This window comes from Neopsephotus bourkii, unplaced genomic scaffold, assembly GCF_033783945.1.
Source record: "Neopsephotus bourkii isolate Nb327-2 ecotype Australia unplaced genomic scaffold, CSIRO-AGI_Nbou_v1 NB_1737, whole genome shotgun sequence".
Lineage (NCBI taxonomy): Eukaryota > Metazoa > Chordata > Aves > Psittaciformes > Psittacidae > Neopsephotus > Neopsephotus bourkii.
In genome coordinates this window covers 32,948-49,087 of record NW_026902211.1, presented here as the reverse complement: position 1 = coordinate 49,087, position 16,140 = coordinate 32,948, and the positions used below count along the sequence as shown (strand labels likewise).

At 54.6% G+C, this 16,140-nt stretch overlaps 2 protein-coding genes across 8 annotated transcripts in view; both read right to left on the bottom strand.

The window, feature by feature from the left end:
- PLCG1 (phospholipase C gamma 1) overlaps window positions 1–1,630 on the bottom strand; it is a 41,809-nt gene extending 40,179 nt beyond the window's left edge. For all 6 annotated transcript variants that reach the window (XM_061376786.1, XM_061376789.1, XM_061376788.1 and 3 more), the window contains exon 1: window positions 1,289–1,630. In XM_061376786.1, coding sequence (XP_061232770.1) covers window positions 1,289–1,490 — 202 coding nt within the window. In that variant the 5' untranslated portion in view covers window positions 1,491–1,630. The remainder of the gene's footprint in view (window positions 1–1,288) is intronic.
- Window positions 1,631–8,439: 6,809 nt separating this feature from the next.
- TOP1 (DNA topoisomerase I) overlaps window positions 8,440–16,140 on the bottom strand; it is a 39,871-nt gene continuing 32,170 nt past the window's right edge. The window contains exons 13-19 of one of the 2 annotated variants that reach the window (XM_061376783.1): window positions 15,416–15,601; window positions 13,809–13,877; window positions 13,100–13,214; window positions 12,254–12,381; window positions 11,100–11,194; window positions 10,207–10,356; window positions 8,440–9,855 (exon numbers count right to left, since the gene is read on the bottom strand). In XM_061376783.1, the coding sequence (XP_061232767.1) occupies window positions 9,753–9,855; window positions 10,207–10,356; window positions 11,100–11,194; window positions 12,254–12,381; window positions 13,100–13,214; window positions 13,809–13,877; window positions 15,416–15,601 (846 nt within the window). In that variant the 3' untranslated portion in view covers window positions 8,440–9,752. The remainder of the gene's footprint in view (window positions 9,856–10,206; window positions 10,357–11,099; window positions 11,195–12,253; window positions 12,382–13,099; window positions 13,215–13,808; window positions 13,878–15,415; window positions 15,602–16,140) is intronic. The other variant, XM_061376784.1, reaches the window with a different exon arrangement.

Sequence of the window (16,140 nt, the reverse complement as noted above, 5' to 3'; positions counted from 1 at the left end):
TTGGTGCAGAGGTTAAAGTTCTCTCATCTTCCCCGAAGTTACGGTCCCAGCTTCACAAGGACAGCAGCACAAAGCTTAGGTCTGTCCATGGGAGCAGTCGCCCATGAGGACATCAGTGGGGACCTCTGCCCCACCACGGGCCCATGTGGTCTCTGCAGACGCTGCCAGAAACCAGCGCCTGGCCAGCAGAACAAACGGGTGCTCTGCCTTAGTCTGAGAACATCTTAAACCCAGGGACCACGAGCACAGCATCTCCTTCCTCTCCCACTGACTCAATGGGGGAGCTCCACATCCTGGGGATGCTGAAGGAGCCCAAGGCTGCAAGATCTGCCTGGAGACTCCAAGGGCCTCAAGGCAAGCCAAAGCCCCAAACCAGAAGCACCAGCACTTTATGGTACTGCCATGGACACAACCACCTTCTCCACCCCCTTTCTTCTCCTGAGCAACCCCACCACCATCCAACCTTTCCACCCTGGAGCAGCACTTCCAGGGTAGGATAACATCTCCATGGCCCCAGCCACATCCCTCAACGTGGGGAAGGACAGTGCCAAGGCCAACACCAGGACCTGCATCACCTCTCATCACCTTTGTCTGTGCCCTCTTCCTCGCCTCCAGGCCCTGGTGCACACTGATGAGGAGCAGCAGTGACCTGGAAGCCAGGGCAAGGTTTGGAGTTTCCCGGCCGGGGCCTCCCGCACTCTCCCCCTTCCCACCCATATTCCTGGTTCTACACCCACATCTCTTACGCATCTTCTCCTCTCCCTGCCCCTGGTTCAGGTCCACGCACAGGGCAGAGGGAGCCAGGAACGCTGCTGTGCCCGTGCCCGTGCCCGGCCGAGCCACTTCCCATGGAGCCGCCAGCCTCGGGCACACACACGGAGGAGGGGACGAGGGAAGGACATCACCGGGTTCGAGTTTTCTGCTTTTCTCCCTTTCCGCTTCACCCCATCTGTTGCTCCAACCCCGAAACGGCTCAAACGGATCCCGCCTCCTTCTGAGGCTCCTGACGGCTCTTACCCGCGGTGCCGCCCGGGAAACGGCTCCTCGCTGATCCCAGGGGAAGTCCGATGCCGAAAGGGATGCGGAAAGTTGGGAGGCGGCGCCGGCCATGGAGGTACCCGGCAGAGCATCCCCAGCTGCCGGGTACCGAGCGGCGGGAGCCGGCCCCGGGCACACACACCCCGAGGCCGGGATTTATCCGTCCAATTCCCCCCTCCCTCTCCGCGCCCATCGCCCCCAGGGACCCGCAGCCCTTTCCCTGCCCTCCCCCGGCCGCTCCCGCACTCACCCGCGCCCTCGCTCTTGTCGGAGCCGCGGCTCCAGGTGAGCTGCCGGGTCTCCAGCTTCACCTGGAAAGTTTTCCGCTCGGGTCGCTGCGACTTCTTGGAGTAGAAGAGGGTCATGACCGTGCCCACCTCCAGGCTGCGGCAGAGCTGCACCGCCTCCGCCTCGCTCGGGGCCCCGCCGCCGCTGCCCGGCCCCGCCGCCATCGGCGCCGCGAACAAAGGGAACGGGAAAGGGAATGGGAATGGGGAGCGGGAGCGCCCGGAGCGGCGCCGGCTCCGCGCTCAGCACCGCCCGCCGCGCCCCACGGCCGGGGGGGGAGCGGGAGGAGGGGACGGGGGAGGAAGGAGGAGGAGGAGGAGCGAGGAAGAGGAGGGCAGGGAAGCGCCGGGAAAGGGGCGGAGCGCGGCCCCGCGGGGCGGGCGGGAGCGGGAGGAGCCGCCGGCGGCTGCTTGGGGCTGAGGGGGGGTCCCAGGGCGGCGCCAGCCCCGGCCCGGGCACCGGGTACCGGGTACCGGGTACCACTGCCCCGCAGCACCGGCACCCTCACCCTGCAGCACACCCGCAGCGTCGGTGTCCCGTGCCCCACAGCACACCCAGGGCACCGGGATACCCCGTGCCCCACAGTGCGCCCCAGGCACTGGGGTACCCCCGCACCCCACACTTGTAGCACACAAAGGTCCCCAATGTTCCACCTCGCACCCCCCAGCACCGGGCACTGTGGGGCCCTGGCCCCCCGCAGCAGTTTGTGTGTGGTCCTGCATGTGCGGTTCACAGAGTTGAAGCCTGTGATTTCCCATCTACATGTGTGTAGGTATATGTGTGTACATGTGTGTATGTATATGTGTGTACATATGTGTATGTGCATGTGTATGTGTACATGTGTATGTGTACATGTGTATGTGTATGTGTGTGTATGTGTATGTTCATGTGTATGTTCATGTGTATGTGTATGTGCATATGTTCATGTGTATGTTCATGTGTATGTGTATGTGCATGTGTATGTTCATGTGCATGTGTATGTTCATGTGTATGTTCATGTGCATGTGCATGTGTCTGTTCATGTGTATGTGCATGTTCATGTGCATGTTCATGGGTATGTTCATGTGTATGTGCATGTGTATGTGCATGTGTATGTTCATGTGTATGTTCATGTGCATGTGTATGTGCATGTGTATGTGCATGTGCATGTTCATGTGCATGTTCATGTGTATGTTCATGTGCATGTGTATGTTCATGTTCATGTGCATGTTCATGGGTATGTTCATGTGTATGTGCATGTGTATGTGCATGTGTATGTTCATGTGTATGTGCATGTGTATGTGCATGTGTATGTGCATGTGTATGTTCATGTGCATGTCCATGTGTATGTTCATGTGCATGTGTATGTTCATGTGTATGTGCATGTTCATGTGCATGTTCATGGGTATGTTCATGTGTATGTGCATGTGTATGTGCATGTGTATGTTCATGTGTATGTTCATGTGCATGTGTATGTGCATGTGTATGTGCATGTGCATGTTCATGTGCATGTTCATGTGTATGTTCATGTGCATGTGTATGTTCATGTTCATGTGCATGTTCATGGGTATGTTCATGTGTATGTGCATGTGTATGTGCATGTGTATGTTCATGTGTATGTGCATGTGTATGTGCATGTGTATGTGCATGTGTATGTTCATGTGCATGTCCATGTGTATGTTCATGTGTATGTTCATGTGCATGTGTATGTTCATGTTCATGTGCATGTTCATGGGTATGTTCATGTGTATGTGCATGTGTATGTTCATGTGTATGTGCATGTTCATGTGCATGTTCATGGGTATGTTCATGTGTATGTGCATGTGTATGTGCATGTGTATGTTCATGTGTATGTGCATGTGTATGTGCATGTGTATGTGCATGTTCATGTGTATGTTCATGTGCATGTGTATGTTCATGTTCATGTGTATGTGCATGTGTATGTGCATGTGTATGTGCATGTGTCTGTTCATGTGCATGTGTATGTTCATGTGCATGTTCATGTGTATGTTCATGTGCATGTGTATGTGCATGTGTCTGTTCATGTGCATGTGTATGTTCATGTGTATGTGCATATGTTCATGTTCATGTGCATGTGCATGTTCATGTGTATGTGCATGTGCATGTGTATGTGCATGTGTCTGTTCATGTGCATGTGTATGTTCATGTGTATGTGCATATGTTCATGTTCATGTGCATGTGCATGTTCATGTGCATGTTCATGTGTCTGTTCATGTGCATGTGTCTGTGTATGTGCATGTGTATGTGTACATGTACACACACACGTGTGCATCTGCAGGCCCGTGGCTGAGCTGCCCTTATCTCCCCCTCCAGCCTGCGGGCGGGTCGGGGAGGGGCGTCATTTGCTACGTCACCAAGTGCACCCCACAAACCAGGGCTCCCTCTGCCCCACTGCTCCCGCGACACATCTGCGCACACACACACGCACACACATGTACAGACATGTACACACACGTGCACACACATGTACAAACACACACGTGTGCACACACATGTATACAAACATGTACACATGCATGTGCACACATATGTGCACACATGTACACACATATGTGCACACATGTACACACATGTATACACGCATGTACACACACATACACACGCATGTACACACACATGTACACACACATGCACACACGTCCACATCCACATGCGCACACATGTATACACACATGCACACACATGTACACACATGTACACACACATACACACACATGCACACACGTCCACATCCACGTGTGCACACATGTACACACACATGCACACACATGTGTACACACATGTACACATGCATGTGCACACATATGTGCACACATGTACACACATATGTGCACACATGTACACATATGTATACACACATGTACGCACACATACACACGCATGTACACACACATGTACACACACATGCACACACGTACACATCCACGTGTGCACACATGTACACACACACACACATGCACACACACGTACACATCCACGTGCGCACACATGTACACACACATGTACACACACATGTACACACACATGCACACACATGTACACACACATGCACACACACGTACACATCCACGTGTGCACATGTGTGCACACACATGCACACACATGTGTACAAACACGTACACATCCACGTGCGCACACATGTACACACACATGTACACACACATGTACACACACATGTACACACATGTACACACATGTACACACGAGTGGCCCTGCGAGGCCGTTCAGGATCCTCCCCGTGTCTGGACATGGACAAGACGAGGCCGAACGCAACGGAGCTGCTGGTGCCCGGCTGGGGGCACAGAACCCTCGGCCCCGCTCCCTCCGGGCTGGCTCCTCGCTGGGCACCGGCCTCGCTCGGGACCGGCAGGAAGCAGCGGGCTCCCAACGGGCTGAAAGCAGCCGAGCGCGATGGGCACCTCCTTGCTCTGGAGGCCGAAACCTGCGGAGGGAGCGTGGCACCAAACCCGTGCCCGCTGCTCCCCAGTGCCCGATGGGGGCACCCGTCCCCTCCTGGCCCAGCCGCGCCGCGCCGGGGCCGCGCATGGACAGGACGGGGTCTGCGCTGGAGGTTTCCTCTTCCCAAGTTTGATTTCTGAGCCCCGCATTGTCCCTGAGCGCCAGGAACCGCTTCTGCCGGCCCGGCCGGTGGCCCCGGCACCCTCCAGGCTGCAGCGATCGCTCCCGGCCCCGCAGGGCGCTGGAAGCCTCCATCACCTTCCTGTTATCCCGCTCGGCCCCTCCGGGCTTCGCTCCGCAGCGGGGCAGACCCGATCCGTTCCCGAACACGTTCCCGGGACGCATCGCACGGCGGGGGCCGCTTGGGAACCGCTTTGGGATCAGCTCCGGAACAGGGGCTTTCCCCTCCGGGGGGCTCCAGCGCCTTCCTCTGCGCAGCGAGGGGCGCCCGGGCCCGGACAGCCCCGGGTGAGCGCGGGGTCCCCACAGCGCAGCGGCCCCGGCCCCAGCGCTGGGAACGGCGGCTCCCGAGGACCCGGTGCCGGGAGGAGGAGCCCGGGCCCCATCCCAGCACCGCGGAACCCCAGGAGCCGGGCAGCGCCCGGGTTCCGGCTCCGCTGCTGCTCTGCGTTGCCCGCTGGGGGCAAACGGGAAACCAGCCCCGGCGCTGGGGAGAGCTGGAAACCCTTGGGGAATGAATGGGTGCCGGTGCCGTGTGACACGCACGGAGCAGCGTCCATCGCGTTCTTGGCCGGGATGGGAGCAGACCCGCTGCGGAGTGGGGGCAAAGCGGTGCCCGCAGGCAGGAATGCCACCCCAGGCTCCTGCCCCGTCCAGGCGTCAGAACAGCCTCTGGGATTACAGCCTGGCACCGGGTGGGACACGCGCTGCATGCCCGGGCTCCCTGTCCCTGCTCCCGATGGCAGCCGGGAGGCGAGCGGTTCCTCAATCCCGATTCACCTGGTTTCAGTTCCCAACCCTGGATCCTGCTCCAAGGGGGATAGGGCTGCATCCAGCGGGCTCTGCAGCGGTGCCAGACGCAGGAGCTGTCTCGGGGTGGTGGCACTGGCGCAGGTGAGGACCAGGCACTGCAGTGATGGATGCGAACCGGGATGCAGCGCGTTCTGTGTCCCCTTCTCCGCGCGCAGCGAGCCACCGGGATCTGGGAACTCCATTTACAGTGTGGGATGTGCGGGCTGCCCCTGCTACAGCCCCTGCCCGGGACAGAGCTCCTGGCGTTCAGAGGGAGCCAAGCGCCTCTTCAAGGGCTGTTTCGGCAGCGACGTGCTTCTCCCTTCCTTGGCGGAGGGGCACAGAGCTCGCTCCCGCCTGGGCCATCAGCCACGACCCCCAGCATTCCCAGGAGGACGCTGTGGAAGCGATGCTGCGGTGTCAGGTCCCCGGCCATGGGAGCACATCCCTCCCTGGGGAGAAGCCCATTTCCCTGCCCAGCAGCAGCGTACGGGGGTTCAGTTCAGCCAGGTCGGACCGGGGGCAGGGCGGGCTGTGGGAACAGAAGGGACATCCCTGCGGGCTGCATTGCGGGAGCACAGGAGCCCTTTCCCCTCTCTGCTGGTGGCACCTTGGGGTGCAGCCAGGGGTGAACGGTGCCTCCCGCAGGCACAGCAAGCGCTGAGGACACGGCAGGCGCAGCAGGACCCTGCTCGGGGCTGCAGCACCCGCCGGGCTTTGGGAACACCGGGGTGAGGGGAGGTGCGTGTGCAGGAGCCAGGGCCCGCGCCTGCTCCCCAGTGCCAGCGAGATGGCTCAAGCCATCATGTGCCTCATCCCTGCGGGAGGGATGGAGCTGGGGCTGCTCCGGCTCCAACCGAGGCAGCAGAGGAACCGGGAAGGGCACATCCTGCTGCTCGCGCTCCCACTGCACCAGGCCGGGGTTCCCCTGCAAGGAGGAAGGAGGTGCAGCGACCCATGCCGAGGGGTGCTGGCCTGGACAGCCAGTGCCCATGGTCCGACAGGGGTGAAGCAGGGAGGGGCAGAGCAAGGCAGTGACAGGCCATGTCCTTCCAGCTGGGAGGAGCAGGGGACTCCTGCCAGCTCCTGGGGTCCATCGTGTCTCCAGCAGGAGCTGAGGATCCCAGGTCTGTATAGCAGAGGGGAGACGAGACCCTGCTTCCTCCAGCTCCTTTTGCTGAGCACCGCTTGGGACTCCAGAGCATCCCTGTTCTCCAGTACCCCAGAGCATCCTGCTTCCCACAGCATCCCAGCCCCACACACAGCCCCAGCCCCTCTGGCCTCCCTGCAGCCGCCCCTGCGGCCCTGGCTCCAGCACGGTGCTGTGGTCACCCTGCTTTTGGCTGGAGCAGGGACGTGGTTCCCAGGCTCCTGGCACAAACAGCAATGCAGGAAACGTTCCCATCAGCTACACAGAGTGAAGGAAAACCAGCATGCTCACACTGACCTTCCTCGTGCTTCCCAGTGCGCCCGCTGCAGCATGGCCTGGCTCATCCCAAAGGACAACTGCCAAGGCAAGCACCATCCGTCCGTCCGTCCGCCCGTCCGTCCGTCCATCCATCCATCCATCCATCCATCCATCCATCCATCCATCCATCCATCCATCTATCCCTGCTCCCAGCCGGAGCCCAGCTGGTCCGTGCTCCTTGCTTCTGCTGCCTCTGGTCACTTCCTATTTCACTAAAGCAATGGTCTCCACTTCCTAGGATCTCGAAGGGCCCCAAATGCAGATGTTAAACCACGCTCCTGATGTTCCCACTAACCCACAGCAGCACAGCCGATGTGTCCCAGGCAGGATCTTTCCCCAGTGCCTGCAGCCGTGCTGCAGAGCGAGGGCAGGCTCCAGGCTGCTGCGCACAGACAGGCTCCAGTAAGGACCAAGCAGATTTTTAGGAGGGAGTGAAATCCCTCAGGCAATTCCCGCTGGGGTGGGAACAGGAGCTGGGCACGCTCAGGGAGCCTGGAGGGTCAGGCTGCAGGTTTAGGGTGCATTATTCAACCACACTTCCCCTGGGGCTGCACAAACCAACCCAGAGCAGCAGGAGGGATCTGGGAGCCAGAGCCGAGGGAGCACCTCCAGCCCCAGGTCACCGTGAGCTCAGGAGCAGCAGCAGGACCAGAGGTTGATGCGATGCTCCATGAGCTCCCAGTGCTGTGCTGGGGCTCCAGAACACCCCTTGTGTGCTGCAGGACCAGATTCTGCCCCACCGAGGGTCTGGCTGCGTGAGCACAGAGCCACCAGGCCTGTCATTAGTTACCAAACCATGAAGGCAACACTGGGCAACGCTGCCCAGAGAAGCTGTGGCTGCCCCATTCCTGGCAGTGCTCAAGGCCAGGTTGGACACAGGGGCTTGGAGCAACCTGCTCCAGTGGAAGGGGTCCCTGTCTGTGGCAGGGGTTGGAACTGGATGAGCTGTAAGGTCCCTCCCCACATGAACCAGTCTGTGGCTCTGGGATCAGCAGCCATAGAAGCATTTTCCCTCCCAGCAGCCTGGTGTTGTTTCGCATCAGGGGCATCACTGTGAACCCGCATGTCCCAACTCAACCTGCTGCAGCCCCCAGTGGGTCAATCCCACCCCCTGTTCCCTGCCATGGCCTCGACCTCCTTCCTGCAGGCCCGCGGGAAGGGCTCGGGGCTGCAGGAGCCGAGGGCTCGTGGCACAGACCAGCCGGACACCAGAGCACAGGTCAGTTGTAGGAATTTATTTTAAATAACCTACAGTTGATTAAAAGGGAATTCATGATAAAAATAGAAGATACTTGTTGAGGAAAGGCTGCGGGAGACGGGCTTCGCACACACACTACGCTAACAATGCCTCTAAGACTAATGATTATAGCAAAAAAAGGTTTCACATTAAAATTCTGCTTTTTAATTTTTTAAAATTTTTTTACACAATTACAAAAGAAAAAAATAAAAGCCCTAAAATCTTGATTTATTTCCTTTTTTTTTTTTTGTGGTTTTTTTTTTTTTTTGGACCAATGCTCATTTCCCTCGAAATTTATTGACCTGTGAAACGTCTTTTTTACACGATAAAATCTTTCAAGTAAAAGAGGGGAGCGGGGCTTAGAAAAAAAGGGGGGAAATAAAGGACACACAGTCTGACCGAGCTAAGAAGTAGAGTCATGAAGTGTTCAGAGCGTGTTCAGAACAAAGGGTGACGGGAATGTCCTTTGCTGCCAATGTCACTTCTCCTCAGCCCCACACACGGCCCTTCCCCCCCTGTTCCCAAAGCTACAACTGCTTGAAGAAAACAAAAACACCCCCCCAAACCTGCTTAAATATTTTTAATAGACTTAAAAGAAATAAAAATTCACATTTGAGAAAGGAACACTCGAGTTGAGAGGCCGCCCTCCCGTCACGCTTTGCTCTGAACACGGGGCAGGGGGAGGTTTGGTATTCCTGTGCCAACGGCACGACTGCTCCAAGTGACAAACTGGGAAGGATTTGGGAATTCCCGTGACCGTAGTGGCAGCTCTAAGAGGTGCGTTGGGTTCCTTACATTTTGTTTCTTTGTTAAATCCTGGAATGGGGCCGGGTTGGGGGGGGGGGGGGGTCAGGAGTCCATTTTCTATTAAAATATAGAAGTTATTGCAAAACCCTAACTGTAAAAACGCACCAATATAACTGGAGTTTGTATACAGTAGCTAAAGAGTCCCACGCGCTCAGTGTGATGGTGAATTTGCCTGGCGGAAGGTTGACAAATCCCCCATCCACTTGCCCTGCCTCCAGAGAAAACCCACCCAAACCAGACAGATAGAATTTGGATCTCTGAAACATGTTAAATAAGTTGTCCATAGGACAACTGGCTCAGCTCCTTTAGGGTATTTCCAGGTTATGCTTTCTGCAAGATGTTGGCTGTTGTATCTGATGCTCACTTGCCCCTTTCCTCCCCCTTCCCCAGCGTCCAAGGACAAGTAAGGCTCACAGTTTTATCAATCTCCCTAAAAACCAGGCTACTCCCTTTTCCCATAAAATTCAGCTCATTAAAAACAGGTTAAAACTCATAGTCCTCCTCTGCCATGTCGATAGCCCACGCAAACTTCTCCCGCTGGGTTTTGTTATAAATCTTCTCTATAGGAATTCCCCACTTCTTACACCTGCAGGAGAGGAGAGGTGGTTAGAGTCACACCACACAGGCACCTCCCAGTGCCCCAGCACCTTCCTAAGCTCTGCTCATCACAACCACCACCCAGCAGAGCACAACCAGATCCTGCAGCTCTCCCACCCATCACCTCCCAGCACAGTGCTGCTGGTGACTGCCATGTCACACTTGCACCAAGTGCTTGTAGCCTCCTGGAACCATCTGAAGATACAAGTGTAGGCCACAAAGGCAGAGGTGTCTGGCAGCTCAAGGGCACTGCTCTGCCACAGCCCTTGCCTCCTAACTGGGGGGACAACACAGAAGTGAAGGGATGGTTCCTTCCAGCACACCCCACGCAGATCCTTACCAAGCAACAGAGATCCTGGGATCCAGGTAGTTGAGTTTGGAGGTGCCCAAAGCAATCTGCTTGTTCTCCTCCCTATCTGTAGCCTGAACCTCCAGCTTCATCAGTTGCTCCTCAATTCTCTGCACTGCTTTCTTCTTGCTCTCCACTGTCCTAGGGTGGGAAAGAAGCAAATCACTTAATTCCTCTGTGCCCTGCTAGGCTGGAGCTGGCAGCACTGTGGGAACCCCAAGGGACTCTGCTCAAGGTAAGCAATGCCACCAGCCACAAAGGGCAGCTGTGTAAGCACAGATGGTGACACAAACCACTCAGCACATGCAATTAAGAACTGACATGTTCCAAGAGGCACAGCAGAAATCCTCAGCAGCAGTTTTGTTTTAAAGGGTTGGAAGCAACAGCCTGAACTGTACTGGTGCTATATCCGCTTCAATCCCCTCCCGCAGCAATAGCCATGCTGTGATCCTGCTCTCAGAGTTCCCTTCCCTCAGCACCCCTGTAGCTACCCTGCAGAGCCCCACGCAGAGTCCATCATCTGCACAGAGATGTGCATGCGCAATCGTGTACTCGTGCTCTCCATTACAACAGTAATGCTGTACACTGCAGGCAGTTCTCTGCCTGCTCCTGGGCAGCAGGGTGCTTGAGCACTGGCTGGTGCTCAGCTCAAAGGGCTGAGACACAGAGGTGATGTCCTGGGGGAGACCAATGCCAGTGACCACATCAGGAACTGCAGCATCAGCATGAAGGCCGTTTCTTCACAAACAGAGCGAGGAGGGAACAAGAAAGCCTCAAGAAGCCTTCCCAGATCACAGGCTGGGCGAACAGAATACAGGGTTAAGGACCCATTTGGAGCTGAGAGTACTGGAAGCAGGGCACAGCCTGGTTAACAACAGCCTTACTTTTTAGACTTCTCATCCCTCCGGACCTTGGCATCAGCTTTGGCGCTTTTCAGTTCTCTCCTGGCATCAGCTAACTGCTCCTTCTTGGTATCGATCTAGGAGAGGCAAAACCAGACAGCAGCACTGTGAATAAGCTGCTGACAACTGTGACAGCATCACCCAGGGAGCGAGACTGTGACCACGCTCAGCATGTAGCAGTGGTCAGACACACTCCTGCAGGACAACGAGGCCATTTGCCTTCACAGCAAAGCCTGGTGTGGTGAAAGATTCCCCTCACAAAACAGGGCCCCACTCGTTTCTGAAGACAAGGTGGTGCTGGGAGCTTCCTCACACCGCTGTAACTAAGCAGGTGAAGGAATTGGCTTGGCCTGGGAATGGCCAACAGCCCTTCCTTGTCTGCCTCCACTGCATCCTGCCAGTACCAGCTCTCTGAGGGTAGCACAGGATAATCCCCGTGTCCTCAGCAGGAATCAGTGACTGCCCCAGACCCTACAGGCTGAAAGCTGTTCAGGCTTCAGGCAGTTCTTCTCCAGTAAGTTTAGGATTCAGGGAGATTTAGCATTTTGCGTCCCTTAAACATCCCCAAGCTCTAAGGTCTAGGGTGAAGGCAGCCATGTTAGGTGTTACAGAAGCAGGGGACACTGCAGCGCCAAACCAAAGTCCTTATTGTGAAGGTTATTCTAAAGCCAGACCAGGAACAGACCTAACCCCTTTGGACCTCATGGCCTTCACCAGAAACAATCTGCAAAGGAAGAGGTGAAGTCAGAGTGGCATCATGTACCATGTACACAGCCTGCCCTGACACTGGCCGGGGAGCCACACAACAGGAGTGGGTGCTCACTCTGGGCTCTTGAGGGGACACGAGTCAGAGCTAGAGGCTGCTGCTCTGAAGCTTCAGTGGCAGCAGAACACAGCTATGGCATGAAGGGCACAGACAGAGGGCCTGGTCTTAGTCTTTATAAGTAAAAGACAACTCCAGACTGGAAGGTGTCCCTTTCAGCTCACTGCTCCTCTCAAAGTAGGCCCAGCTGTGGTGTAGCACTGACAGACTCCTGACAGGGAAAAGCTTCTCCGCAAGTGGAAGGAAATGTGACCCCCAAAATGCAGCCCTTGGAGCCCTGCTCCAAGCCACGAGCTGGGCAGGAGGGGAGTACCTTGCTCTGCAGGTTCATCATGGACTTCTCGAAGGTCTTCGGTGGAGCTCTCTGATGGTTACACAAGATGGCAACCGCTCTGTTGGCACGGTTGTAGGAGAGGATCTTCGCTGGGATGTTGTCGTCCGCTGCAAAGCACAAGGAAGTGGTGAGCAAGTGGGTCCTGCAGAGCTGTGCAGCCCCAGCCAGGGTCCCACTGACTGCAAACTCAGAGTCACTGCTGAACTGACCTTCCTCTGATAGGCGAGGCTCAACTCTGCACTCTGATCACAGTCAAAGAGCCTGAACACTTTCATCCTGGGCCCTGACTCCTTCTGCTACGGTTTATTCACTAGTAACAAAGACACCATTTGCCATTCGAGAGAGGCGAAGCACTTCCATGCTCAGCAGAGGACAGCAGGACCATACTGCTCAAGGCACTGCTGGGCCTCACAGATACAACATGCCCACTCTGTAAAGCTGGGAAAGTGCTCAGCAGAGAGGCTGTGAATGAGCAGACAAGAAACAAGCACTGTTGCAGATCCATCTGCCCTGCCTGCCACCTACACCACAGAAAGCAAGAGGAGGGGTAAAGAACAGGGACAAAACAGTAGGCACACCTTTGGGGTGTGCTCCCAGGCCAGCTCTGCCCTGCCCAGTGCTGGGTTGCTCCATTACCCCACAAGACTGTGTGGCAGCAGATCTTGGCAGATTTAAGCAGACCTCGGCTGTCTGACATTTGCACTGGAACATATGATGCACACAAGGAAGTGGTGTAGATATAAGACTTGTGGCCAAGTCAAGGAAGCCAGGTGTGCGTGGCAGGATAAGATCTGTTCCCCTCACAGCTTCAAGGGCAAGACTTACGATTGGTGAGCTCCTTGAGCTGCTGCTGTAGCGTGATGGAGGCATTGTAAGTACGGAATACCTTGGCTGTCAGTCCCTCCATAAGGTCTTGAAGATGTTTATTTAGGATACTGGTCTAAGGAAGCAGAAAGGAGATGACAGTTAGCAGTACCCTTGGCCACATTTGTGAAATCTCTGCAGACAGCTGACAAAGACATGTAGCTCACAGGGGAGGCCTGGTGTACACAGAGCTGACCACAACAGAATGGCCACAACATTACTGAAACCACAGGAAAAGTGAACAAAAAACCATCAAGTATTAGATTAGGTATCAAGTAACCACAAATAGCCAGAAAAGTCTCCTTCAGTGTGGAGGTTTTGCTTCCCACTAGGCAGAAATGTGCCCGTCCCATCCCAGGAAAGGTGCCTGAGCCACCACTGTGCTCCCGTACAGGGAAATGTGCAGATGGGGGTGGCATCTGAAAGCATCACCTCACACAATCATCACGTCCTGAGTCAGAGCCAGCCATGATCAGCAGGACCACAGCCATGGACCTGTGGGCACAGCATACAACAGGCACCACACTGAGACGCTCCCTGCTCTGAGGTCAGCTCTGGAAGAAAACTGCCACTGAAACGACTCCTGCAATAGATCAACTCCTACTGCCTTGTGCAGAGTGAGCCTGTTCTGGTGCTCTACCCCATCCCTCACTGTTAACCACATGCTTACATTGAGGCGGTCAAACAGATCGTCCTCAGGCTGCTTGTTCTCCATGAAGAGCTGAAGATTCTTAAACACCTGCAGGAAAAGCAAACCAGAAACTTGAAACACATGGAACAGACAGCTCTGGGAACCAGGAATACCTCAGGAACAACACTGCTGGGAGCCACTTCCACTGCTTTCAGGAGAAGTGATGATGCTGGATGTTACTTCCCAACAGGCAAAGACCCATTTTCTCAGTACAATGCTTGTGTTGAAGGTTGCTCCCCAGCAACAGGAGTCCTGAGCATTCAATGCCCTTCACACTCATCCTTTAGATCAAGACGGCAGGAGACCCGATTCTGTTCCAGCTTAGCTGCCTAACAGAGAAAGAGACCCTGAAGCTACCACCCTTCCCCATCATTATTCCAGCCAGAGACCCCGGAGCCATTTCCCATGGAGTGAAGCTACCAAACCCCAACCCTTCTCACTACTGCATTTTCCATACAGTTTCATTCTGAACAAGTCTCTCTGAGGTAGGGACAATAATCAAACCAGCTTTGATTATAACAGAGACCGCAAACCCCAGCTCTGTGTGCTCCAAATCCCCAGTCCCAGCTTCTCAACAACACTCATTTTTCTACTGTAGACACCTAATATACAAAGATTTCTAGTCCTACAATAATCAATTCCCCATTGTAAGCATTGAAGACACCAAGAGATACCAACACATCTAAACAGGAAAAATGCTTTCTCCTTTAATCAAGGAAGTACAAATTCCACTCTATGGCAGCCACAGTTTGGGCTTGCTCCCCAAAGGCTGACATTTACTGCCAACTGTCCTTACAGCTTCGTACCTGCGGTATCTAACACACTGTGCTGCCCCAGAGCTGTGGGCCACATGCAAAGCTCTTACACCCACACAAACAAAAAAGTCTTTCTGGATGGTGCCCTCCAGGTTCACACTGCTGGATGGGGACTTATCCTGGGAGGAGGTCAAGATCACAGCAGATGTGAAATTGGTAAATGATCAAGAAATAAAGGAACACTGCCTCAGAATGATGTCCTGGTTGGCAGATACCCAGGTTTATAGGCCAAAAGTATCAGTGCATCTACTCTGTATGCTCTGGAGCACTTGAGATCAAGACCTCAGTGAGGGCTCAGCTCCAACATGAACAGAACTGTGATAGAGGAGAGAGTACCATGAAAGCCCAAGTCAAAAAGCTGCTTCAACAGTGACACCCAGCACTCTGCTTCAGAACCTCTTATGCTGTTACTTGTCATATGGGCCTGGAACTCTCCCACCTACAGGTGACAAAGGCAACTCTGCTGATCAGAACAAGACCCAAGAAACTCATCCAACAGAGCTGTTAGAGTTGTTATGCCAACTCTTGTCACTGAGATCACAGGGAAGAGCAGTAAGATCTGTATCTCATCTGCTGGGTAATGTCACACCACCTCGGTGTGTGTGCAGGTTCATCTTCTATGGCACTGCCAATAGACAGAGAAGGACATTAACTGACTTATTTTCTGGCTAGGCATCTGACCAGTGATGAAGCACTCTGCTATTGCCATCAAAACTGCTGACTACATTACTGCACCAGTCAGGCTGTGTGTATGTTGGTGAGGTGCCTTACCCTCTTCTCAACAGGGACTTTGTTGTAGTATCGGATGGAGTCTTTTCCGAGGAAGTCAAACTCAACCACGTATTCCTGGCCATCCAGTTCAGGATGCAGCTTGATGTGTTCTACTCTCAGGGAGCAGCAGCCCACGGTGTCAGCTGTCTCTCCTTCTTCTTTTTCATTACCAGCTCTCAGGGCAAGCTACATTTATATTAAGGCAAGAAAAGTCAGAAGCATTCCAAACCATTCCTGCAAATGTATAGATTCTGTAAATTTTCAGACCCTGCCCTAGGACCAGCAGTGTCCATAGCAGAAGGAAAAGGGAGAAAATGCATTTGAGTGGACTAAATTGACACTTGTAAAATTTATAATAAAAACAACCTCAAGTTATCTTTAAATCTGTTTTAAATAATCCCAAGGCCACAAATCTACCAACCTACCAGAACAGAAAAAGGGGAGATTCAGGTCAGGTGTAAGGAAGAAGCTCTTCCCTGTGAGGGTGCTGAGGCACTGGCACAGGGTGCCCAGAGAAGCTGTGGCTGCCCCATCCCTGGCAGTGTTCAAGGCCAGGTTGGACACAGGGGCTTGGAGCAAGCTGCTCCAGTGGAAGGGGTCCCTGCCCGTGGCGGGGGTTGGAAGTGGATGAGCTTTAAGGTCCCTTCCAATACAAACCAGGCTGGGATTCTGTGATTCTACACCTCATTTTTAATCTAAGTTTAAAGCAAGATCTTTACCAACTT